General features: G+C 44.2%; 1 protein-coding gene and 1 long non-coding RNA gene across 4 annotated transcripts in view; one reads left to right on the top strand and one right to left on the bottom strand.

Moving 5' to 3' along the window:
- Positions 1–682: 682 nt before the first annotated feature.
- Positions 683–5,047, bottom strand: LOC146354231 (uncharacterized). Its single transcript, XR_014788336.1, has 4 exons — positions 4,896–5,047; positions 3,682–3,876; positions 1,402–1,490; positions 683–906 (listed from the first exon to the last, which is right to left on the bottom strand). It is a non-coding gene; the product is annotated as an uncharacterized LOC146354231 (long non-coding RNA).
- Positions 5,048–5,097: 50 nt separating this feature from the next.
- Positions 5,098–27,565, top strand: part of STXBP2 (syntaxin binding protein 2) — a 44,000-nt gene continuing 21,532 nt past the window's right edge. For all 3 annotated transcript variants that reach the window (XR_014788335.1, XM_084838447.1, XM_084838448.1), the window contains exon 1: positions 5,098–5,185. Coding sequence is in view for 2 of the 3 variants with exons in the window: in XM_084838447.1 (XP_084694573.1) it covers positions 5,155–5,185 (31 nt within the window). In the remaining variant the exon portion in view is untranslated. The remainder of the gene's footprint in view (positions 5,186–27,565) is intronic.

Here is a 27,565-nt window from a genome sequence, read left to right as displayed (position 1 = left end):
GTGCTCTACCACTGAGCTGTGGTCTGTCCCCAAGGTCCCACATTCATTCTGTTCCATTCTATGTGCCCTGACTCTTTTCCTGCAAAGAAAAATGATTCCTGTGTGTTTGTCCAGCATGAATGCTTGGCCTGTCTTTCGGGCAACACGAAGAAGAGTATTAGGTATACGCCAGCAACGGTGGCTGTGTTCCTTATTTCACAGAATCATAGAATCACAGAATGGTAGGGTTGGAAGGGGCCTACAAGGCCATTGAGTCCAACCCCCTGTCAGAGCATCCCTGACAGATGGCTGTCCTTGTTTTCATTAGATCAGATGCACATTGGAATGAGAATCCAAGCTGAAATGCCGTCAAGTCACTCCACTGGCTTCAGTGGCATAAGCATTTGGATCAGCATCCCAATACCCATCCATGGCTGTTTATTTTTATGTATTTATTGATAATATTTATATACCACTAATATACCAATAAAGTCTCTAAACGGCCTCATTGTCTTCACCAATGCACAACGGGAGCCTACTTGAGTTAGAGGGGTTATGGCCAACGCCCCCCTCTCTGCAGGGTATACTGCTACACCATCTGCATCCCAATTCTCTGAGTAGTGAGAACTTCAGGAGTGCGAGCACAACTCAGGGTTCCGTTTCCTTGGAATAAGGTCACTGGAGACTGATGATATTTTGTTTTGCATGGTTTATTTACACATAAATACAGGTTGAGCATGAGACTCACAGCTTAGACCTCCTCCAACAGATAGTGCTCCTCCATTAGGTTTCAGGGTGGGGTTGTGTGCCAGGGCAGTAAGATTCTTGCAGAAAGCAACCCAGCTCTCTGTGTGTCTCCTCCAGAACTGCAACTGCTGATTCAAGCTGCTTGTTTTGTTCACACACATCGCTTGAATTCTCACGTACCTTAGGGGAGGGGAGAGAATGCATCCCTTCAGATGTCTACTGGCTATTGAGAGCCATTGAACACATAGTGGGGATCTGCCAGGCTAAACTTGTTCAATCAGTTTTGGCCTCCCACTAATCCAGAATCTTTAAAAGTCAGTCAGCATGCTGGCTGGGAATTATCAGAGTTACGGTCCAACATATCTGGATGCCACCAAGTCAGGGAAAGCTGCGCTAGGCTGTATGGGATCTCTGAACAGTCATTTAGACCAACTCCAAATTTCATGACAATATTTAACCTGTGTGGGAGACAGACCCTGCTGCAACATGCTGAATCATGGAAGACTGTTAAGCCAGCACACAGTTTCCCCTCACTGTGGGAACTGGGGAGGGAGAGATGCTCCGTCGCCAGGGGTGACTCAGCACAACCAGCTCTTTTCCTCTGTGATGGAAGTTGTGCAGCAGTCTTGATCTGAGGCTTGGTCTTTCTTTCCAGGCAAGACTATCCGGCCTTACCTGAGTGTGATGCGTGGGTAGTTGCAGCAGCGGCAACAGAGTTGAGATTCCTGGTTTGTATCTGTTTTCAGAGATTGGAGGGAGCATACCTGTAACAGGGTTGGAAAAGACCATTGTTATCAATCTGCCCCATATCGTGTTACTGTTCTCCCTGGTTGTTGGGTATCTGCTGTTTGTGAAGAGTGTTCCACTTGTGCTAGGCACTCCCTTTCACCAGTGTCCTTGTTTGTGTGCTCCTATTCTAAAGGCACGGGTGCGGTGTGATGTAGCCCCATAGGAACATCTTGATAAGGGGTAAAGGACATGGAGATTAGGAAGCCAATAGTTGTCTTGGGCTCTCCATTGACTCCAGCGACTGTGTATTTATTTGTGACAGCTATTTTGCTGTCCTAATTTCTCTTTCTACATAATTGCTCTTTCAATTATTCCATAGGGTGAAGCTCTTCCTCTGCTTTTCCTCTCCCTGTTGGAGATCAGCTATTCCCTCCCTACAAACTGTTCCTGAGCGAACCAATCAAATCCCATGGCTTTCCATACAGCATACATGCTCATGACCCCCAGCTCTTCGTCTCTACCCCAGAACTTTCTCCCTCCCTCCAATCCTGTATCTCCGACTGCCTATCTAATATTTCCACTTGGATGCTCCATTATCATCTCAAACTCAACATATCCAAGACCTCATTCTTTCCTCTCAAGCCTTTTGCTCCCTGTACATGACCCACAGTCATTGTCTACATTACCATCCATCCTCTTGAACAAGTATGAAGCCTTGGCTTTATCTTTTACTTCCCCTAGTCCTTTGCTCCCCATATGCAGCCCATCGCTAAGTCACATCACTTCTCCCTTTACAACCCTGGAAATATATGGCCCTTCCCCTCTGCACAGCCCCCTTAGCAAAAACTCTGGTTCACACAACTCTGGTCATCTCTTGCCTTGACACCTGCAAACTTCTCCTTTCTGGTCTTCCTTTGTCTCATCTCGGTCCCCTCACCTTATCCAGAACTCTGCTGCCAATCACCTCTCTTTTGCTCTGACCATGTGACACTTCTCCTAAAATCGTTACACTGGTTTCCTGTGAGCTTCCAGATCCAGTAAAAGCTCCTCGCCCTTACTTTCAAAGCTGGTGGCTCCAATCTCAGCGGGGCTGTGAATCCATTCTGGGTTTCAGTCAGAACCAGCCAGAACTCTAAAGGAGCTATCCAAGGTGCTGGACACTATCCCCCAAAGGACAGTATTAAAAGGAGGTATTTAAGCAGATGGCCATCCAGCCTCTGCTTAAATACCTCCTGCAAAAGGGGAACCCACCATCTCCCGAGGCCATCTCTTCCACTGCTGAACAGCTCTCACTGTTAGGAAATTTCTCCTAATGTTAAGTCAAAATCTGCTTCCCTGCAATTTCCACCCATTGGTTCTAATCCTGCCTTTGGTTTGGAAGCAAGAGAACAAATCTGCTCCATCTGCTGCATGGCAACCTTTCAGATATTTAAAGACTGCTATCACATCTCCCCTTAATCTTCTCTTCTCCAGGCTAAATATACCTAGCTCTTTCAACTATTCCTCATAGAACCTAGTTTCCAGACCCCTCACCATCCTGGTTGCTCTTCTCTGGATGTGTTCCAGCTTGTCAATGTCCTTCCTAAAATGAGGAGCCCGGAGCTGGACACAATACTCCAAATGTGGCCTGACTGACATAGAATAAAGCAGAACGATTACTTCCCATGATCTGGATGCTATGGTTCTGTTAATGCAGCCCAAGATTGCATTAGCTTTCTTAGCTGCCATATTGCACTGCTAGCTCATATTCAGCTTATGATTTAGCAAGCAATCTTATCTTTGTTCACCAACCTAACTTGCACCATTAAAGCACACCATCAGCTTTAAGCCTCTTGCACTATTTATGTGAACATTGTCTCATTATTGCTAATGCAGAAATAAAAGCAGAGAAGCATGTCATTTAAATGAGCATGCTTGCCAAAATCAATTTTACATTTGCATTACAAATCTACTGAAGCTTCATGTGCAAAAATGCCCTTAGAGAAGGGTTGAACATGGATAATTCCAACAGGCTTTCCCAACAGGTAGTTCCTCGCACTAACAGGCACACGCATGGAGATAGGCAGTTTATTCCATCATGGTGCTATTTTTTTTTAGTGGCATGGTATCTCTGTGTAGAAAAGAAAGGCAACGTGTTGCACACACGTACTTCTATGTATAGAGGGAAGCAGTGCACACAGAAAAACTTCACCGTGTAAAGTATGGTAGGTTCATATGCAAAATTACCCTTCCTTTGCTCCACTTCTGGTTTGAAAGGAGGAGGAAAGGTGAACATCCAGCGCTTTCAGATGCAGCTTTTATCAAGCCATCACCTTGCCTCATTCATGGAATTTTATCAGGGTCCAGACGTTGTCCTCTTCCACTTGTATTGCTCCTGTGTTTTCCCACTTCTTCCATCTTTCTTCTTACCACAAAAAAAATCTGTTAGGGAAGAAAAGACAGAATAGCTGCACCATGTCTTTTGACTGGTAGTGCTAGGAGCCTTCCATCCGGAAGCACCCTCCTTGGTAAGAAGGAAGACGGACAAAGTGGTGGGGAAAAAACGAGAGGGTTAAGAGTGGAAGATGTCATCATCTGGGCCCTGTGTAAAATTCTCTGAGGCAGTGAGACTGCAGGATAAAAGCCTCATCTGGGAGCACCCTTAGAGCATTTCGTATTTTACAGGCAACCCAAATATTCTAATGTTGCACGTGTTTGTGCCTGAAAACTCATCAAGGGCGCAATCCTAAGTGTGTTGAGAGAGAAAAAAAACCTCTGGCTGGGGAATGCTGGGAGTTGTATGCCCTAAAAAAAAAATCTAAACATGCATAAACACACGTTAAGTGTGAAGGGGAAATGTACCTCCATTACCACTACCAGGCACACCACAGAAGTATGGAAGGCAGCCCTTATTGGCCACAGCTCCCCGGCACACATCCACCCCGTGCAATTAGTGATACACATACACGTGTCCCCAGCAGGGGTGTAGTGCCAGGTCCCAGCCAGGTCCCGCCCGCTCCCAGCCTACCGCTGTGGGCCAGGCTCTTCCAGCCGTCTCTCCCCTTCCCTGCCCTCGAGACAGGGTGAAGCTTCCATAGAGTATCATATTTTGAAAACCTAAAATGTTTGTGTTTGAGTGAGGGAAAAAGATTTTAACGCCCCTGCCTTTTTTCTCAGACGTCCAGTTGAAATGCCCCTGCCTTGCTCTCAGCTGCACTGCTTTCGGATCCCAGCTGAAGGCTGTATATCGCGCAAGGTTGTTCAATCTTAGAAGGGGCGTGGCTGTGACTGACACGAGGGGGCCCCGCGCGTCTGGATTTGCCACTACGCCACTGGTCCCCAGCACGTCCCGTGTTTACAATCTGGAGCCGAGGCACAGTGATTCTTTCTCCCGAGACCGCGTGCTCAGCCAGGAGTGCTGCCCCACCCGCTGCATTGTGTTGAAGTTCAGTGGAACTTACTTCCAAGTAGACTTGGGGCCCAAAAGCCTTGAACTCGGCCGGACAGACTTACTGTGCGGAACCAAACAGGCGCGGAGCGGAGCGGCGCCTCGCTAGAGCGCCAGCCCTGGGGAGGCCGGCCGGCGTCTCCTTCTCGGAAGGGGGTGTGTCCCGCGGGCGAGAGGAGAAGGGGCGAGTCCTGAGGTCGGCTCCGCCCGCGTTCAGACGCGGAAGTGGCGGCCTCCGGGGCAGCAGGAGCCGACGCGGGACTCGGGGGGTCATGGCCGGACTGAAGGCGGTGGTGGGCGAGAGTGAGTGTGAACGAACGCGCGGGCGGGCCGGTGGGCAGGAGGGAGGACGCCTTGCTGGGGGCACATCCACGTATGTGGTCCGGGGGGCGGGCGGGGGGAGAAGCGTGGCTTTCGCGGCCGACAGGGGCGATGCGGTGTCGTTGCTTCCATTTCACACGGTCGCAGAGAGCGAATGTGCCCCGTGAGAGAGGAACGTGCCTGTTTTTCATTGTGGAGTCTCTGGTTACCCCAAAAGTTTGGGGTAACCAGAAGTGAATTTTTGTATGGAAGGACTGTGAACTCCATTCAGTTCTGATACTCGAAATAAATTCCTGGGCTCAGAATTCTTGAATTCTATGAGTTTCTACATGAGGCAATTATTGTGCTCTTGTCATTCCTTATTCACGTTGTTTATGAGTTCTTTAGACCAGGGGTCCCCAACCCCTGGGCCACAGACCGGTAGCAGTCCATGGCCTGTTGGGACCCAGGCCGTACAGCAGGAGGTGAGCGTAGGGGTGTGTGAAACCCCCTTACCTTGGGTCCGCGGGCAGGGGGAGGCGATCCGTCAAAATATGCTGGAGCATTCTAGACACTAACTGGGTTATTGTGATATGAGTTTTTAATTGGTAGCAGCAGCCTGTTGTGTCTGATTCATGAAGTGAAGGTGTTAAGTATAGATCAGGGGTGGTAAACTTGTGGCCCTCCCGATATTTTGCCCTACAACTCCCATCATCCCTCACCATTGGCTATGCTGGGTAGGGCTAATTGAAGTTGTAGGCCAAAACATCCAGAGAGCTACAATTTCCCCAGCCCTGGTATAGATATATGCATAGGATGGACTGCCTCTTCCATCTGTGTCTTGAATCCAATCAAGACATCTATGAAGGCTTTGCCATAAGAAACCAGTTAATTTTAAAGAAGCCATGGCATCTTTGGGTCTTATTACTTTGCAGGCAAGCTTCATGGCTCCCCTGGGAAGAAAATCCCAGATGGCCGAAAGGTTGCATGCCTCCCCAGAACATCCCCAGCACGTCTAAGTTCTACATGGGTATCTTGTTCAGATCCCTCAGGAGCAAAACAATATAGAGGGGACTGCAAGAAAAACTAGGCAGCGAAACTGTGCCAGTTCCCAGTGGTAGCAGTCGCAAAAAAGTCTGACTCACTTTAAAAGGCTCTCATGTTAATCTGTGATGCAGTTATTTAATAGGTCGAAATGCATCATCTAATGTATAAATGATTTCAGCCCTATTTCTAGCCATTTCCAGCTGTGGTTCTCTATAAAATGGTTTGTTTTGTTCCCAATTTACCATTTTATTTCTCTGTTCCTTTTCATAGAAAATGGGTAAAAATAGCCTAAAAAATAACTATTTGGGGGTGGTTATCTCCCTCCCACGTACTGCATTTGCCCAAGCTGCTCATCATAATCTCCCCTCCCCCTCCCATCATCATCCTGATGTTACTGCAAAACATCTTTCCAGGTCTGAGCCGAGCAGTGGGAATAAGGTTATGAATGGAACCTTCCTAGAGTTGCATTCATCTGACTTGAGAGCCACTATAGTAACTGCATGCTGGGCACAATCCCTGGCCACCTGTAGGCAATTTTTGCTTGATACAGGGGACCAAATCTGATGTTAAACCAGCTTGTATTTTTAAAGCAGGCTTGTAATTAATTTACCAAAGGAGCATTTTGCTTTCCTGTCCTGATACTATATGCTTTTTAATGTTCACTGTGGGAGTAGGACCTCCTTGTAAAACAATACTACAGCTAGAAAAATGAACAAGCTGTAGCTGGTAGACTATGCTAGCATTTATTAAATAAGGAAGCCTACAACTCTCATGCTACTTTGGTACCAGTGCACTGGATGCAGTCCAAGGAATCTTTGTTTGTTAGTCATGTTTGCTATATTCCTTGAAGTTTCAGTAATTTAGAAAGATTGTTGCTAAGTTTCTGCTCTTATCTAGTTTCTTTTAGAACTGTTGTTTGATTCCAGACCACAGAAGGGAAGCGTGGAACATAAAACACCCACAGTTTGAAGAAAGCTTTCCATTCAAATCCATGATTTGCTTGAAATTAGTTGATTTGTCCTCCGTTGTGATAGAAGACTTGTTTAGGGGTTGTACTCCTTCTTTCCAGATCCAGTTAAGATGCGAACGTTTCAGAGAAGGACAGCTATGAATGGAAAGGCTTTATATTGGATTTCTGTGACTGAAAGCTGTGGAAAAAATGACTGTTTTGGCAGCCACGCTTGTTGACTTTGAGTGCATTGCAATGGGCTATAATGGTCCTGTGCTAGATAACATCACATTTTAGATTCAGCATAGATCAACACTGGGCAACCATTCACAGCTGCTTGAAAGTCTGAGATTATGATCAGATATCCAGTGTCGATCTGTGTGGAGATCAGCATGCGTTATCAGAATGCACTGAACTGGCTCAGCCCATGGCAGCATGGCTGGAAATCAGCACAAGCCAACTGAAAATTGTAGATGTTTTCAGCCCAGGAACTGTATATAGCCTGGAAAAATATAGAGTGGGGAGCAGCATGGCAGCAGCTAGAGAGGAGTGAGCTTGGGTTCATAACATTTTGAAGTAAAGCCAATGTTGTTGTAGGTCAAAACACATCTTCTCAAAGACTCCACATTTCTCAAGAACGTTCCCTCTCGCTGGGATAAAAATCAATGAGAGTTATCCCTCTACTGATGAACAAGCTTTCTATGTGGCCAGGCTGGGAGGCGGATAACAGAAAATGACAAGGAGAAATGGGCTGCATTCAGATGTAAAAATAAACTATGGTTTACTGTTACAGGAACCAGCTGCAGTGAGCCTTATCCACTACTACCCCCATCTCCTCTTCTGCCATGGCTGGAAGGAGGAGAACAGAAGCGTTCACTTCCATTTTTTATTAACCACAGATTGTTATGTACAAACCCAGACAAAATGTGGTTAATCTTAAATATGGTTTACTGAAATGAGCCAGCCTCAAATCTGTTGTTTTGGAGGTGGCTTATTTCAACTAACCATGGTTAAGATTAACAACATTTACAGTGCAGACTGCAATTAATCAAAAATAGATATCACAGTTTCTGGTCTCCTCACTGCCATGCCTGAGGAGGAGATGGGAGGGGGGAGCACATGAACCAGAGGCTCTCTGCACTTCATTCTCTTAACAATAAACCATACCTGTTATATTGGAACATAGGTGTGGACAGCTTGTATTTTTAGACTAATGAAGAAAGATCCTTCTTGATCCACTTGATAACATTCACAGTCACTCAAGACTCTGGTGGAGGACACTTGGGCCTGGTAGGTTCCTGGATAAGAGTTTATTTATAGTGCTGCATTGTGATAACCATAATCCAGCCTCAGGCAGCAGGCTGTCAATATGCTATCCTGATGTTGGGAAGGAGTTACCTTCCTCTCATGACATGCATTCAAGCTATGCTCCCCATGAAATTATCCAAGTTAACATAGAGAAAGAGTAGAGCAGGGGTTCCCAGCACAGTGCCCACTGGCACCTTGATGCCCACGGGTCCCCAAAATGGTGCCTGTGGGCACCCGGAAGATTTTTTAAAATTTTAATCATTTTTTAAAAATAAACATACATGGATTTGTATGAAACGCATACAAATTTCTAGCAGTTATACTCAGGCAAAAGTGGACCAAATATCCAAATATATATTCATTTGAAGGTGACATCTATATGCCACCCTTTCAAATATTGAAACTGTTGTAAGGTTCTCAGTCCATTAAAACATTGAGAATTGTTGTAATTCCAATGTTGTAATATTAGTCTTCTAGCTGTCAAAAGGGTGCAGAGAAGCTGTTTACGCTGACCATTTGTTAATTTCCATGAAGCAGGTAAATAATTTAAAAGAGCGTGTACATCAGTGAATATTAAAGACTGTTGCAATACAATATTTTTCTGTGTAATAACCTCCCTGCAAAAACAAGCAACTACCGGACCCTGCCAAAACGTACGTTTAAAAGAAGCATTAGCTGTATTGCACTGCCAACAATTAATTGAACTTGATAATCCCTTATTAAAGAGATGTTGTGAACCCACTGATTAGGCATTTTGTGGTGGTGCCCACAGCAGTATCTCAAATTCCCAAATGTGCCCATGGGTCCAGCATGTTTGAGGAACCCTGGAGTAGAGGATTGGAGGTCTCTAAAGACAAGGGGTAATAATCCTCAGATTTTATCTAGGAATCGAAGCCTTGCCAGGCCAATGGCTTATTAGTTGTTCTTTGGGGATTGTCTGGTGTCAGGAGCAGAACCCAGATCTTTAGAAATTTCAGAACTTGGACCAGAATAAAAATGGGCAGCACCAAAAAGAGGAGAAAAATGGGGGTGAGGAGGACAGGAGGATCTGTCAACAGCTGCTAGGAAAAGAGTTTATGGCAAGCCCAGTATGTTTCATGTATGAAACTCATCTTCAAGGGCAATTTCTTCTTTATGGGTTGGACTCAGACTTGGCCATACTTAGAGTAGACCAAATGAAATTGATGGATCATAAGTTAACTAACAAGTCCTACCGATTTCAGTGGGTCTACTGTACATATGACTAAATCTGGATCCAGCCCTCTATTTCATAGTGATGCCTGTGATAAGGAATACAATAAAATGTTCTCCTAACATCTGCTGAGTGGTCCTCCCCTCACTAAACTAAGGTGAGGAAGACTGGCTGCAATTTGGCACTTATAACATGTATTAGGTACTCAAAGTAATAGAACTATAATCAGGATTGTGCTCTTTAAACAGTGAGTTCTCTTCCAATAAATGCTGTAGCTTGGATAAAACAGGTAAATTTACCAGTTTTTTTAAAAAAAAATGTATTTTAGATTCTGCTGTTTGTTTATCATGTTTGTTTCTCACCCTTCCTTCAAGGAATTCAATGTGGCTAAGATGAGGTTACATTTTTTATGCTCACAATATGTTGTGTTTTTAATTGTGTTTTAATTTATTTGTTTTTATGTTATATTTCAATTAAAATTGCATTTTTAATCTGGATTTTATTGTTAGCTGTCTCGAGCCACCATTTTTTTGGCAGAAAGGTGATAAATAAAGTAAACAAACAACTCTAGGCAGTTAATTAGGCTAAGAGATGGTGGCTCTCCCAAGACCACCCTGTACCTCAGGAGTAGCCAACTTTGGCCTAATTTCAAAAACTCTCCACACAATCAGATCAGATCTTGACAAGAATGATTTAACCCTCCCCCAGTAGCCTGCTTGGGAGGGGGAGAGAGAGAGAGAGAGGATAGGACAATAAGAGAAAATGGGTGATCCTGGCCACTTTTGGCTCTAGCCTTGCTCACAGTTGGCTTTGGCTCTGCTCACTACCAGCGTGCAGACTCTGTCAGATTATCCTTGAGGGAATGCAGCCCTTGAAAGAAAAGTGGTTTCGCATCCCTGCTGTACAACAATGTTTGAGTGGGGATCACAAACCTGGATCTCCCCAGATCACATCCAGTTTTCAACTCACTACATATGTTGACTCTCAAGTGCTACACCTGGGGAAAGGCATGGAGAGTGCAAGATGCTGAAACATACTCTCTTACTGGAAATTTGTTCTCTCCCCTCCTATCCCCTGGGGTTTCAGAGGCTGTTTTTTTTTTTTTTAACTAGGCATGCATTATCCACATTGTTTCAGGCCTAACTTCACAGAACATGGAACTGGTTTTCTTGTCAGTGTTAGATTGGGACTTCTGCAGGGCAACCCTGGAGACTACAATGCAGAGAGAGCCACGTGTTCAAATACAGTTATATACCCTCATTGGCAATCTACATTGTCTGGCTTGTTAGTTTTTTGAATCTCTCTTGATGAGCGTACAAACCTCCATGATCCGTGAATATACCACGAAGGGAACCTTTCCGGCAGCAGTTCAGTCTAGCGCTTCCCACCCACTTACCCCTGCCAGTTACCGCCAGACGGAAAGTCTTCTGAACACTAATAAAAAATGAAAGTGTTCTTCAAGCTCTCTGTTGCAGCCCCACAATAGTGCCTTTTGTGGTCCATGCTTGCTTGAAAATAAAATGCTCCTGCCAGGCTAATAACTCTCCAGAGAGGATACTAGGTTCAGCATCTGTATTTGTATTTATTTGTTTGTTTTATGAAATGTATTACCCACTTTTCATTATAAAACAGTCCTAAAACAGGTTGCAACCAATGCAACACAATAAAATCATGCAACATCAATGGAACGTCCATGTAAATAGGCTTTTATTTTTAAATCAAAATGGATAAGTACTAGTGGCCTATTCTTGTTAACTCAACAGCAAGAATGGAAAATTCTAGTTAAGGTGCTGAGCATCTAAACTGGGAGGCCATTTACTACTTGGAGTTCTACTGATCAGTGTGGAAGCTTGACCTGATTCACCTTGCCTGCCTGGTAACTAATGCTCAGAGCTGAGTTTAAAATTGCCTCTTCAAAATCCCTTAACTGGACATGTATGAAGATTAAATGCAGTGGCTTCTCTCAATGGTGCTTGGCAAGGAAACTGTTCCAGAGGGGTGGCCTTGAATGGGTAAGGTGGGAATGATTTCTGAGAAGGGCCCTTCTTAAGGACAAAAGCAAAAGATGAGAGCAGTTCAGTTCTGGAATAACTTGCTCTAGCTAGTTATTACTCTGTTCTGACAAGTCTTACTGGAGAACTCCATGGGAGTGGGCTACTCTCAGGCAGAGCTAGGAGAAAGTGTGCTTTCACTATTAGCTTAACTAAGATGAGAACTGATTTTAAATCCCCCAGGAAAATCTAAACGAGTTAGCCGTTTCCCATTTGTTCTGTTTTGATCTTCCCTCAAAAAGTGCACAGTGCAACCATTAAGTCATATTGATTATTATACATAGTTTTATTTGGATTCCTACTGTTTTGCTGGTTTTAACAAATCACTTTAATTGTGTTTTAATATAGATTTGTGTCCCTTTTCTTTCTTTTCTTTTCTTTTCTTTTCTTTTCTTTCTTCTGCTTCCCCTATCCACTTGTATGTTTGTTAATGCCAACATAACAGATTTTAAAAGATGCAGCATGAAAATAGACGGAAATAGAAATGGTTAAATGGAGAGCAATACAAAAAGGGAATACCATGCGTTTAAAAGCTCTGCAGCAAGCAGTGGCCCCTGGTCAAAACGGGCAGCGCTGGTTTACAATGGATTTCCTTTTCACTGTGAGCACTTGCTTTGTGAGGATTAAGCTAATGCTTACTCTTTCATAGCCCAGTCTATATCCAATGAATTCACTGGGGTTACTGATAGTGTATGCCACTGTGCATGATATCTGAAGGGGAAAACCCGCAGGCCCCAGACCTGCAGAAGAAACAAAACTTTAAGTTACATGCTAAATTGTTCTGTGAAATAACTCTACAGTTAATCACTCATATAAGAGCCTCGTGTGGCGCAGAGTGGTAGGCGGCAGTATTGCAACCGAAACTCTCCCCTTGATTCCAGTGGAAGCTGGGTCCCAAGTAGCCAGCTCAGGTTGACTCAGCCTTCCATCCTTCCAAGGCCGGTAAAATGAGTACCCAGCTTGCTGGGGGAAAGGTGGTCACAACTGGGGAAGGCAATGGCAAACCACCCCGCTACAGTCTGCCATGAAAACACCAGCGAAAGCAGTGTCCCTCTAGGAGTCAGCAATGACTCGGTGCTTGCACAGGAGGAACCTTTCCTAATCACTCATATAGCCAGTTAACAATTCCCTCCAGGCAAGTAGCTTACCAAACATGATGCCCAAGTATCCTCCTAATATATTAAGCAGCAGTAGGCAGGCTGGTCATTTGTTTGAAGGGCGGGGGTTAGAAAATCTTAATACATATTTGTGAACCTGCTTCGATGCCACAGATGTGAGGCTGTAAATTAAGCTTTATATAGAAGGCCTAACCATGAATTTTAGCAGTGTTTTCTTCCTCTCCTGTTCTCCTAGGTAGAGCATTCTGTTCAGTGTACACACTGACTGAATGTAGGTTTCTTGGCTGAGTGTGTTTGACTGGCCTCTTTATAATACAAGTATTGTGTGTTAAGGCAGTAAATGGTATAAATAAAGCTGTTAAGAGAGCCTTATTCAGGCATTCTAATCCCTCACACAGTTAGAATCACGTGATGGAGGGGGGTGAGTGTGTCAGCTCCACCCCCTCCGTGGAAGATTAGAATGTCCAAATCAGGGTCAGCATCAGGGTTGGCTTTTCCATGAGGCAAAGTGAGGCAGCCACCTCAGGCAGCTGATGTTGGGGGGCAGGAAGTGGTGGTGAGATGTTGGGAGGGCAGACCTATGTGTGCTACATGGCCTGCCCCACACCCCCTAAGCAAGCCTGCTGCCCTTAGATGCAGTGGAAGATACTCACCAGTCTCAAAGTAAGAGTCACTTGTCAGTTTGGTTAGCTTCTATACATGGAGTGGGAAGGCCCGCCATCTTGTCCACCTCAAGCACCAAAAAGTGTTGGGCTGGCCCTGATCAGCATGATTGTAGTAGAGTTTATCCTGAGGTATGAGGAAAGCAGGTGTAAGGTGTAGCCACTGGGCCACACTAGCCTATTTCTCCACAATGATTCACTTTTAGACATTTTACTGCTGTCATACACCTGGCATGTGAGCTGACCCTGTGTTTCTCAATTCGCTGAGATCATTTATGAGTGTGCCTTGGATATTCTCATGATGGATAATGTTCAGCATTTACCAGGGTGTCACTACATGACTGCAGATGTTATATGGGGTAAAGGGCAATACTGAGTGCTGTATTTGCAGATTGACTCTTGGGATTGGATTGGTCCTTTGTTGTTTGGTAAGACACAGGGCAGACATGCACACTCTTGCTTTGGAAGAGGCTCTGTTTATAGAACCATGAGTTTTGGAAATGGTTTGCAGGATCAACTAGTGATCCCCAAACTTGAGACAACTCTAAAGCCTGCTCACTATTTTGTTACATTTTGGTTGGTCCTAATAGAAGTATTGTCTGACTGAATTTTGCAACTTGAGACAGAGCATCCCATTCCTAAAACATAGTTAACAGATGCCTGCCCAGCCTTTTTTGACAACATCCAAGGAGGTTATATTGCCTCTCTAGGCAACTGTGTTTAGAATTTCCACTGATGTTTAGCTTAGATTGGCTTCCCTCTGGCTGAGAAACAGCTATGTCTTGTCATATCCTCAAATGTATAGGTCAAACAGTTGCCCTATATCAACTATGGAAACCCTTTTGAATTATATTTCAAGTACCATTGAAGGTAAAAGTTGGAAGGAATGAAAATTGCAGCTGCACTGTAATTGATCTCCATTGAAGCGAGCTGTGAATCACAAGGTCTTAAATTTCCTCCTACACCCTAGAGCAAGGTAGATAACTTGGTGTTATCCAGATGTTTTAGACTATAACTCCCATAATGGTTGACCATTGGGTATGCTGACTGGGGCGTGTGGGTGTTGTAATCTAAAACATCTAGAGGGCATCAGGTTGCCTATCCCTAAGCTTGTCAGCCCTGTGTTGAGCTGTGATGCTAATAGCTGCACTTCTAGATTAATAGTTTCAAATCTTTGTCACCAATTGATATGAATAGGTGTGATTGCAGGTTGTTTCCTGGTAGATTACACAGGGCTAGTGGCTGATCCCCTGACATTGCTCTCTGCCAAAGCTGTTACTTCATTATGAACATCTCTGATTAGTCCACAATGCGTGTGCAGTGACACTGGTATGATATGGTGTTGATGCCTGGTGTCTCTCATATGCCAGGCATTTTTACAATGTAATCCTATGCATGCCTACTTAGATGTAAATCCGGTTGAGTTTAGTGGGTCCTACTTCCAGGTAGGTACGTGTAGATTGCAGCCTAAGCCACTTTTTGCATCTTTTTCTTTGGGGTGGCACTTTCTCTCACTAGGCCTAGGTTTTGTTGTTCAGTCGTTCAGTCGTGTCCGACTCTTCGTGACCCCATGGACCAAAGCACACCAGGCCTTCCTGTCCTCCGCTCTCTCCTGGATTGTGCTCAAGTTCATATTCATTGCATCGGTGATGCTATCTAGCCATCTCATCCTCTGCCGTCCCCTTCTCCTTTTGCCTTCAGTCTTTCCCAGCATCAGGGTCTTTTCCAGAGAGTTTTCTCTTCGCATTAGGTGGCCAAAATATTTGAGCTTCAGCTTCAGTATCTGTCCTTCCAATGAGCACTTAGGGTTGATTTCCTTTAGGATGGACTGATTTGACCTCCTTGCAGTCCAGGGGACTCGTAAGAGTCTTCTCCAGCATCACAGTTCGAAAGCATCAATTCTTTGGATACCACCCTAATGGCAGAAAGCAAAGAGGATCTAAAGAGCCTCTTGTTGAGGGTGAAAGTGAAGAGTGCAAAAGCTGGTTTGAAACTCAACATTAAAAAAACGAAGATCATGGCATCTGGCCCCATCACTTCCTGGCATATGGAAGGGAAAGAAATGGAAGCAGTGACAGATTTTATTTTCTTGGGCTCCAAGATCACCGCAGACGGTGACTGCACCCATGAAATTAAAAGACGCTTGCTCCTTGGGAAGAAAGCTATGGCAAACCTAGACAGCATAGTAAGAAGCAGAGACATCACCTTGCTGACAAAGATTCATATAATCAAAGCTATGGTTTTCCCAGTAGCAACATATGGCTGTGAGAGCTGGACTATATGGAAGGCTGAGCGCCGAAGAATCAATGCTTTCGAACTGTGGTGCTGGAGAAGACTCTTACGAGTCCCCTGGACTGCAAGGAGATCAAATCAGTCAATCCTAAAGGAAATCAACCCTGACTGCTCATTGGAAGGACAGATACTGAAGCTGAAGCTCAAAAATATTTTGGCCACCTAATGCAAAGAGAAAACTCCCTGGAAAAGACCCTGATGCTGGGAAAGATTGAAGGCAAAAGGAGAAGGGGCCAGCATATTCATGAATATGAACTTGAGCACCCTCCAGGAGAGAGCAGAGGACAGGAAGGCCTGGTGTGCTATGGTCCATGGGGTCACGAAGAGTCGGACACGACTTAATGACTGAACAACAACAACAACATTTGGGTGCTGCCTCTTTCCCAGAGATGGCTGGTCTTCCAAGATACTAGACGGAATTTCTTTTATCAACAGTTCTTGGGTCTTTCTGGCTAAAAGGCAAGATAAATTAATGTAATCTTTATTGAAAGAAACCTGGGTCCTGTATGTATTCAAGACTTCTTTTTAATTGTGGTAAGGGCCTGAGAGATTGTCTGGAGAAGGTCACTTTCTGTTACAACATTACAAGGTCAGGTCTTGATTGAAGAGGAAGGATCTGTATATGCTGCCTTTACACTGGCTTCAATATATGTTCTTTTTCAAGCACGATTGGCAGTCAGTCCACCACTTTCATCAGGTTGTGATAGCTTTCTTTGTGCTACCTTAAGTCCCCATTCCCTGTTTGGGCATGGGGACAGTTAGTTGGCTTCAGTAGCTACTTCTACTATTATCTAACACTTAGGGTCAAGCATATCAGACACTGAACAGAACAGACTTGCAATTAGGTGGTCACCTGCTGCAAGTTGAAATAATCTCAAAGGGAATAGATGAGTCAAGCTTTCTAATATGCCACACCATAGAGCCATGTGGTTCTTCTTTGTCTGTCTTCTAACCTCAAAGAGCCAGTAACTCTCTTCTTCTCTTTGCAATCTTGCCTCCCCCCCCAAGCCCTGCCCAGTCTGTTGCTGTTTTATTGAGTTGCTGTTTGAGGGACAGATTAGTTTGTTAGATTCTCTTCTGTTTAATAACCATTCTCTGACATCTGATGAACTTGAGCACACTCCGGGAGAGAGCGGAGGACAGGAAGGCCTGGCGTGCGATGGTCCATGGGGTCACGAAGAGTCGGACACGACTTAACGACTGAACAACAACAACTCTGACATCTGGCTTCCTAGAACTCTGTTCCTGTTGGCCTGCTTTCTGATGCTGATGCCTGCTGTGTGTTATTGTGCCACCTGAAAGCATTTGCTCTTCAACAAACATGGAACATCTTCTTAATTAATTCAGAGTAATTGTTGTGGAACATTAGGCTACAGATCTAAGCATACTTCCTAGAGAGTAAGTGCGTCCCACTTAATTTGGAGGAACTTCTGAGTATGGTTGCACTGTAAATGTAATAACTGCACTGAGCAAATAAAATCACAGCTCTACTGGTAGCCCTTTCAGATAAAATCAGTTCAGAGACATTCTGTTCCAGTGCAATGATTTTGGTTTTGCAATATCTGAAAATGTGCTTGGAAGACACTAGTGCAGCTCCATACCTGATTAGCTATATAGACAGTGCCCATTCTGTTGCACTGAACTTGTCCTATGAAAGCTCTGCATTGTAGGAATAGCAAGTTAAGCCAGAGTCTTGAGCTCTGATGGACATAATTCATTTTTATTTTTATTTCCATACATTTCTCTCCTGCCTTTCTTCCATTATGTAACATGGGATTCCCAGGAAGTCTGACCTAGTACTGATCAGATCCAGACCAGCTTAACTTCACCAAGGTGGCTGTGTTACGTGCCCTCAGAACATGCCTTAGTATTAGGCTTGGAGCAGGTGAATAGCTGAAGCTGATTATACAAGAATGGGAGTATCCCAGTCTGCATTCCCAGTCTGTATCCAGTAGGTCCAGTGTACCTGTTGTGTTCCACACATCAAATTTTTGTGTAGCCATCTTTGCATAAGCACCACAATGCTAGTTCTCAAACGTTAGGAAGTGGGTTTAATAGGAACCTTCCCTATTTTCTCACAAAACAGGTGCAGAGTATTACTGCCAAGCAGCATTGCTGAGCAAATTCAGATTAAAGCTGAGGTTCGGCACTTTTAAACCCTTCCCTGGACTCAGTTTGCCTTGATGTCATGGGGACATAAAATATGCTATTTGCAAATACGTTGCAGTTCCTCCTCCGAGATATTTCAGATATTAAACAATCAAATATAGAATCTAAGCAAATTCTGAGAGACCTAATAGGTCTGGGTTTAGATGCTTCTCTTAAGTTACTCTGGGCTTTGGGTTCTGTCCCGCAAAAGTGTGATATTGGTAGGAAAAGTTGTGTTCAAGCCAGCACACAAACTGATCCCCTAGAAGCTCCAACAGGGACCCAAGCAAGGGCTGATATAACGACGGAGCCCACAGTACTGGGAGCTAAAGAAACAATTCCTAGCCCTTCTAGCAATGCCAAGAGAAAAATTGGGAGAAGACCCAAGAGAGAAGCCCTGACTCAGAAAAATTCCCGCAGGGGCGGTAAACCTAACAAGGGGAAAAAGAAGCTAGCATCCTGCTACAGTACTTCTAATAGTCATTTTAATTTTAAGAGATCGTTTAGACTCATGGACAACAAAGTTCAGGGAAAAAATGATAGCCCTAACAAGGTAAAGATGGCTCAGAGCTCTTGGAGGAAGAAAAACTATTTGTTGCATCTTCCTGCTCTACCCCCAGTAGTTGAGGACCCTGACCCTAGGGATGTACGAAAGTGACTTACCTGTTCGCGGATTATTTTGATGGTGGGGGGAGAGGCGTTCCGTCCCTCCCCCCGGAATCCTCGCCGGGGGGGGAGGCACTCCATTCCTCCCCCCAGAATCCTCGAACGGCCGGCTGTGCTCCGCGGCAGCTCTGCGGAGCAACTGGACAGGCCCGGACAGGCCAGAGCCGTCCGCAGCCGGATTTCCGGCCGCGGAGGTCTCTGGGTAAAAAAACAAAAAACCGCTAACACAAATGGCGGTGGCTATGGCCACCGCCATTTGCATTCCTTCTTTTTGGCCATCTTAATCTACGTAAATATTTACATAGACTGTGACGGCGAAAATAAAGGGGGACGCAAATAGCATAGCGGGTGCTATTTGCGTCCCTTTTTCATTCACCGTTTTAGCCTATGTAAATCTTTACGTAGGCTAAAACGGCGAATCAAAAGGGTATGCAAATAGCGCCCGCTACGCTATTTGCGTTCCCCTTTATTTTTGCCGTCGTAGTCTACGTAAATATTTATGTAGATTAAGACGGTAAAAAGAAGGAACACAAATGGCGGCGGCCGTAGCTGCTGCCATTTGCGTACGCGGTTGTTGTTGTTTTTAATCCACCCAACCATGATAGGCTACGTAAAGATTTACATAGCCTATCACGTCATTTTTTTTTTTAAAAACCTAGCCATGATAGGCTACGTAAATCTTTACATAGCCTATCATGCCTTTTTTTTTTTACACAAGCCTGGAAATGGCGGCAGCTGGTCAGAAGACCAGCTGCCGCCGGAGCCAGAGCCACTGCTGCCTGGAAGATCCTCCCCAGGTGAGTCTCGTCCCAGGGGGGATCCGCGGGGGGATGGGGGGTGGCAGGCCGTTCCACCACAGAGCTCGGGGGGCCGAATGCACTGGCATTCGGCCTCACCGAGATCCGTGGCGGAATTCTCTGACATCCCTACCTGACCCACAGGCAGCAATTACCGACCTTTTGTCACTCAACCCAGCTGATGTAAAATTACTACCTAATGATTCTCCCCCACCCGGGGGCCTAGGTATAGATGGAATTATCTGCATGACTAAATTGCCTTTGGCAGCAAACCCATCTATAACACTTCTAAAATACCAGCTGGTCTTCTGTAATTTTCCAAGGCCAAGCAGCGAATTGTCTGAAACTGAAAAGTATTTTTTACAAATCCTTAGTGACATAGGACTACGTTTTCTGTCAATATTTGACATAGAGGATGTTGAAGATCTGTCCTTTGACTACCCTAATTTTGGGATAAAAACAACCTTCACTAAAACCTCCACTGTGCACTCTATCCTCACATATAGGGGGATACAGGTGAAAAGACATTTTTTAAACACCTGGACCCAACCTTTGATTGAAGGATTGTCTGTGAAATTTCAGGATACTGACACCTATAGACAAGAGACCCTCCTGACTCTGACCCCCTTTGTCAAAAAACAGTCAACTCTGATAAACTTTGACTCTAACAATTTAATAAATCTAGATCATAATGATAATGAGATTAGAGTCGAAGAGTTAGATTTTACCAGGCATACGAATAAGAACCCTCTCTGTATGGCCCACTGGACTGAGAGCCACTATGATATAGACTCTGGTGAAGAATTCTCTCCAATTGAATAACCATTTACTTCTGTGATACTTGAAGAAGAAGCTTTAATTGATACATTCTATGACCTGCCAGTAATGGAACAACAGTCCATTACCAGGCTCCATGCACTGTTGAAAAGATAAGCCGAAGGCCACCCTGCTTTGGACCCTTTGCAAAAGCCTCTTCAGGTTCCAGCTCTACAATCAGATGATATCAGCTACACAGGATTACTGAAACCATCTAATTTAAACTCCTTGGAGAAAAAGGCTGCAGATGAGCAAATTGCAATACAGCCGCAGCACTGCCTGACACCATCCTCCTTGCCACTTTCTGCTATGAGCTTCTCAAGTTCACCTCTTTAGGAAAATCAAATTTAACTGAGCTGGAATTCTTTCAAACCAGACTTCAGAAAGTTACAGCAGAAATAAATTTACCACCCCACCTTCCTGCACAGCCTCTGGAAAAAAGGGCCACTGTCCCGCCCCACCTTCAAACACCTTCAAACCATGCAGCACAGAACTGTATAGCTGACGGACACTTCATCGGGCTAGAATTCGCATGCGAACAGTTGTCAACTCCACCCTCTCAGACCCCAGCAATAGACAGGCCATGTGGAGATAGGGATAGAGGAATTATATCTGAAGCAACAGGACTCCACAAACAAGCTGCTGTCAGCATTAAGAGGGCTGGTCCATGCTGACTATCTTCCTCTCCACAGGTTGGCACTGCTATTTCTATTAGATGACTCTCTTGGAATGTTTCAGGATGGGCCTCCAAGCTGGTAGATGAGAATTTAAAAAAAATTTGCACTCAGTTTGAAGTTCTTTTTATTCAAGAAACCGGGGCTACCACTACGACTGTTCCCACTTTTCCAGGATTCCTTGTGTATACCCAACCAGCTAGCAAATCAGATAGTAGAGGCCGTGCCCGGGGTGGTCTAGTGACTATGGTTTCAGTGGATAATAACCCAAATATTTTACAGCTTGATGTAAGCGATAGTAGTAACATCTGAATTCTTCAGGTGGATTGGCCTTCAGGTCTGACCTTTTTTTTAGTAAATGTATATTCTCCCCCGCAGAATTCAAAGTATGAAGATACCTCCATATGGAATGAACTTGATCGGGTCCTCTCCACCCTATTTGAAATACAGGCTGACCCCAAAATCTTGATAGCAGGTGATATGAATGCTAGAATAGGACAAAACTGTAAAATCGGTGAGAAAATGAGACTTACTCCAGACGATCTAGCTTCTCTCCCTAGTAGAAATTCTAAGGATTTGGGGCTTAATAAAGCTGGTCGATTCCTCTTTGCTCTTGTTGTTAATTTTCTCTTAGATATATGTAATGGGACAGATATAGACCCAGATTCGAACTTATATACATATATTGGCCCAAGGGGCAGGAGTGTTTTTATGATCCTCTCACAATCGGCTCTATTCTTTTTCAACAATTTCAAAGTCCTTACTAGACCAGAGAGTGATCACATGCCAATTCAGATGTGTCTTTCATTACCAACTGTAAAAGTTCCCCTCGTTTTCGCTTCTGCAAATAATTTAATAACCCAGGGAGAAAAAAGACTGTGTTGGAATGGGAAGCTGCAAGAAGAAATAAATGTATTTCTAGCAACCCCCAAGATGTTATCTTTGAGAGAGGAATTGTTTACCTCCCTAGATCCCCTGGGAACTTATGGGAAAATAGTGAAAGAACTTAGACCATTTGTGGTCACTACTAAAGCTCCTTTTCCAGGCCTGCACACTAGTCAGGGCTGGTTTGATAAACCGTGTACTGCCCAGAAACGTAGGCTGGCAGGAGCAATCAGGAGATTGAAGCAAGAAGACGCCTTAGAAAATTTTACTGTGTACATCAGCTTGTGCAAAGAGTATAAAAATCTCCTGTGACAGAAAAAGAACGAGTATGTACGACAATCCTGGATGGAGCTAGGGCTGGCAATTCTAGAAAGAGGTTCAACTAGATTCTGGATGTTAGTGACAAAAGGGACAAGGAGGCGTCATGGCTCTATTGATAATCAAATTACTTCCTCACAGTGGCAAGCTCACTTTTCAGCCTTGTTTAGACAATCTTTTGTTGGGACCCCATCTGATCCCCTTCACGGCAGGGATTTTTTGTCTTTCTCTTCCTGCCCTGATTGGGAACCAGTAACTCCGGATGAAGTGCATGATTTGATTGCCTCCCTGCCTCCTAAAAAGGCCCCTGGAGAGGATGTGCTTCCTGGTGAATTGTTTAGATCTAATTCTACTTGGTGGTGCCCAATTCTTGCTAAAATATTTACTTATATAAACCAGCATGGAAAAATCCCCCAGGGCTGGGAAGTGAGCATTGTTGTTCCTATTCACAAGAGAGGCTCTAAAGCAGATCCAAATAATTTTAGACCAATCAGTCTGCTTAATGTTGTTTCAAAATTATATACTAAATATCTTTTACACAAATTAGAGTCATGGGCAGCTGAAAACTTGATCTTAGCTGAAGAACAGGCCGGGTTTGCAAAGGGGAAATCTACAATAGACCAGTGTTTTGTTCTCCATCACCTAATACAGAAATATTCTCAGCAGGATATAAAAAAGTTATTTGTTACTTTTGTGGATTTTGGTTCAGCCTCTGACTTTGTAGATAGAGATCGTTTGTGGCAAAAGCTATCTGCCACAAACATTGATAGAAGGCTGTTTCTTTTAATCCAAATGCTTCACTCTGACACTACTCTTAGAGTTAGGCTGCGGGTGAATGGATTGTTATCAGAAACAATGGATTGTTATCAGAAAGCATCCCAACTGATAAAGGAGTGCATCAGGGATGTTTATTGGCCCCTTTTCTTTTTAATTTTTATATTAATAGCATTGTACAAGAACTGAGTGATTTGGAATGCTTCCCAGCTTCTATTCAGGATGTTAAACTCTCAGTCCTCCTATATGTGGATGATATCGCAATGATTTCCACTACATTAATTGGTATGCGAAGGCTCTTGAGAAAGTTGAGTACATTTTGCACAAGAGAGCATTTGTCAATTAACTATGCTAAGACTAAAACTGTAGTATTTGGGAAGAAAAGGAAAACACATGTGGAAGTTGGACAATGAATCCATTGAACAAATGAACAACTTTAGATATTTGGGCCTTAATTTCAAAGCCCGACTTTCGTGGAGACAGCATCTAGATGTAATTAAGCTGAAATCATCCCAGTCTATTCAATCTCTCCTTCAGTTCTCTCGATCACAAGGGGGAAGTTTGGTTGCCCCTGCAGTTGAGATATTTCAGAAGAAGGTAGTTTCACAACTGACGTATGGGGCTGAGGTATGGGGATACACGAATGCCTCTATTTTTTAGGTGGTTCAGAACTCTTTTATGAGATCTCTCTTAACTGGCCCCCAGAGTACACCTGGGGCCCTTCTAAGGGCAGAAGTAGGATTGATTTCAGTTAAAACATCTATTTACGCTGCTCTCGTTTTGTATTGGCTCAAGCTGACCCATATGAGCGATTCCCGCCTTCCAAAAAAATGTTTTCAAGAGCAACTTCAGACCCCATCCCAAAAATCTTGGGTAAACCTGACCAAACCTATGTTGCAAGCTTATGGAATTGATACCGAGTCCTTTCCTTCTTTCCCTTCTGATAGAGTAAAGCAGAGGCTTAAAGAAAAAAATTATCTTTATTCTAAGTGGATGGATTTGGTTACAATCTCACAAATGCCTTACTCTTGCTGGTACCCATTATATAAGACGTCATTTGGTCTGGAGAGTTATGTTACAACTCTGACTGTGGCTCACTTACGGAAATCATTTACAGCATTGCGTCTACAATGCATGCCTTCTGCCTTCTTGGAGGGAAGATTTGACAATACCCCAGTCCATCAGAGACTCTGTATCTGTGGGTCTGGGGAGGTTGAGGATCTCTCTCATTACTTATAAGATGCCCTCTCTATGGCCATCCTAGGCAAAAATTTCTTGCCGTTATTTCTCAGAGCCTCCTAAATAGAACACCTTTAGAACAGATATGTGTCCTTCTTTCTGGCACTGATGCTTTCACCACTGCCCAGGTAGCCAAATTTGCCTTGGCAGCAAGGAAAATACATGCCAAAGCCCAAACAGCCTACTAGGGATGAGTCTGATGGATGTATGAATTTATGTATATACAAATATGTGACTGTACTGTTCTCTCTCTCTCTCTCTCTCTCTCTCTCTCTCCCTCCCTCCCTCCCTCCCTCCCTCTCCCTCCCTCTCTCTCTCTTTAATGTACATTGTGGTGGCCTATGGCTTTAAGCAATAAAGTATCGTATCATAGCTGAGGTTCAACTTGGTTAATAGGAGAACAGATAACTATTTAGTCATTGCAAGCTAAATGGCATGGATAGTTTTCCATCACCTCAAGTTGTTAAAACAGGTCTGCCGCAAGGACTGAGCTCCGGCTTAGGAGCAAGATACACATTACATGCAAATGCACTCATAACAGGCCCTGTGATTGCTTTTCCTGAAGCGTCTTTGGGAGGAACCCATTTTAAACAGCAAATTGGAGGTTTGGGAGGCAGATGTAATTTTCTATCCAAACTTCCCAGCTGATTCTCTCCCCCCCCACCCTGCCCCCAAAGTTCCAATCATGTCTTTGGATCCCAGATGAGGGGAAACTGCTGGTGATTTACGGGGGCGGGGGGCGGGGAGGATGGTTGGGGGAAAATGGTTAAGCCTCCTACCCATCAGTTCTTTGCCAGGAATGCTTTTCTTTAGAAATGTGTATGTGTGTGTTTAATGTGCAGTTTGTCTCTTAAACAGAAACTACTTGCCGCCTTCTATCAAGCTTTTACAGGGGAGTTTCTCTCTGACCTGTCCAACTTGTTTACCATAAGGGCTTGCTTTGGCCTTGATTGCAGCTAGTATTATCTGTTCAGGGATGGACTCCCAAGTAGTAAGAGAGGCATGTGAAGGAGGTAAAAATTAAGAGCAGAGATGTAAGATAGATTAAGAAGATGATGAAAAAAGTGCTGGAGGGAACCTTCCTCTGTGCTTTCCCAGCCTGTGTCTGATCTGTGCTGTCTTTAATTAGCTCATGTTTTGATAGCGGCAGATTTCTGATGTTCAGAGGGCCATCCGATGTCTGATATTGCAATGTGATAAATGGCACTTCCGTGCCAAGCCCTCCTCATATATGATGCAAAGGGTTGGGGCTCCTGGCCTCATCTGTGAGCACCAGTGCTCCTGAATCTTTTAGAAGCAGAACCCCACATTTAGGAGTTCTGTTCTGTTTGGGGACCTTATTTTGCAGATCATGGAGGAGATATCAGAATCAGTTGCAGGTTTCCTTGGTGTCAAGGCCTGAAAGAGGTTTATCTTGCTGGCCTAGCTTCTCGTGAGGGGAAAGGCAGAGGCAACAGTAGCTTCATGTCAGGGAAGGGATAGCAGTGAACAAATGAGATCAAATTATTATCTAACAAGCCTAAACTGCATAGTACTAAGGGTATTTCTCAACAAATTATAATTAGTAACAAATATCAATTGTATTAAATGACTGCTCCTATAACCTACTACTTAATATTCAGTATAGATGAGATGGATAAACAGATAATTTTATTGCAAGTGAAGTTACCAAGCCATAAAGTTGACCAAGGTCAGTTCTGTATCCTTATTTAAGCCACAGTGGGTTGGAGCGTGTACTGGTGGCCATTACGATTATTTAGGCTGTGGCGAGTGGGCACTGCAGCTTATCATGACTTGTGAATCCAGCGAGAGTGCATTGTTGCCGTGGTTAACAAACCATCCACAACCCATAGGCTTTGAGTTGGGGGTCACTTGTTAACCATGGCAACAACCCATCCTTGAATATTCACAATGGCCACCAGCATGTGCCACAACCTACCATGGCTTAAATAAGCCATGGTGGGTTGTGAGAATCATGCAAACCATCCCCTACCATTCTCCCTCTCTCTCCTAGTCATGTCTGTCTTCCCTGTTGCTCTTACCTTCTGCAGAAGCACCCCCACTCACATCTTTAAATGCCATGGCATTATCCTGCTCAGAACATGCAGCTCAGAACCAGCATTCTAATAGAGCCTTGGCTTTTGCCCAGACCTCAATGTGCTACGGAGCTCCAGTTGCACATGGCCCTGACATAACTCTGCATGGTTATAGGGGCTGAGGAGCTTACCCCTGCTACTCTGGCTGCAGGGTCATATTCCTCAGACCTGTAAGCTGTAGCTCATGCTATCTACTAAAGGCCTCAGCGAGTCCCGACTCTTCAAGTTAAGGACATAGCTTGTACGAGTGCCTGAATGTTATGTGAACCACTTTGAACACTCTAGCTTAGTAAACCTTACTCACCTACCTTACAGGGTTATTGTATTGTTATCCCCATATTGTAGTGGGGGAAAGGGTGAGATTGTAAATTCATAATTAGTGGCTTATTTAAGGCTATCTAATAAGCTCATGACTGAGGTGTTACTTGAAGACTTCCTTGTTCCAGGCTCAGTGGCTTATCCAGTGTACTAAGGGTTTGCTATATAAATTATTTCTGGAGCAGAACTGCCCAGTTTTATTCATCTCTACCTCAGAGCCAGTTGCTTTGCAGTTTCCATGGTAATGTGGCAGGCGGCATACTTATGGCTATCCAGGGTCTGTCTGACTTCAACCTGGAGTCGTTCCCACTGCTGTTCTCTGTCAGAGCTCTGGTGTTGTCAGCTGGATTCCTCCAAAGATTTTCACTTTGTCACAGCTGCTGGTTTTACAGCTTGTTTTACATTCTCTAGTTATAGTCTCAAACAAGTATTACCAGTTCTTTTTAATTCTCCCTGTCCAGTTATCATGTGCCTGTATGTGTGTGTGTGTACTTTTGGGCTGGGTATTTGGGGCATTTAAAGCACTATGGGTCTCTAGTAGTTACAAAGAATTTAGGACTCTTAATTAATGTGTGACGGTAGTTCACATAAAACCAAGAAACAAGTACTGTGGTGTTAGCCTCCTTCAACATGAGCTGTCCTCCATCAAACTGCTTTCTGCTGGTGAGTCAGTTTCCATCTTGGATTCAGAGCCCCAGATGAACTCTTTTCTTAATATCAAGATTATCAATAAGGAAGGACACTTTATCTCATACTCATAAAATAATTCAATATTCCGTGTGGATTTTAAATGAGTCATCAATTATCTGGGCATTATAGCTCAAGAGATTGGTTCGAGCTGGCATGTAGTTACTGCCACAGGAGGGGCTTTCTGTTAATCCATGGGAAACTTCCGCCGCTTGTTCATTATTAGAGAGCAGAGTGAGTTTAGGAAATGGGACTCTTGACTCTTCTCCCCATCCCAGGGAAAGACTAGTGTGCTCCATGGAGCCAAATGGAGTTGGAAACTGGGATTCTTGGTTTCTGATCTTGG

This window comes from Heloderma suspectum, chromosome 2 (assembly GCF_057233095.1).
Source record: "Heloderma suspectum isolate Gila_16-S chromosome 2, 16-S_ref, whole genome shotgun sequence".
Lineage (NCBI taxonomy): Eukaryota > Metazoa > Chordata > Lepidosauria > Squamata > Helodermatidae > Heloderma > Heloderma suspectum.
The sequence above is the reverse complement of the archived record's forward strand: the minus strand, read 5'-3'. Positions and strand labels throughout refer to the sequence as shown.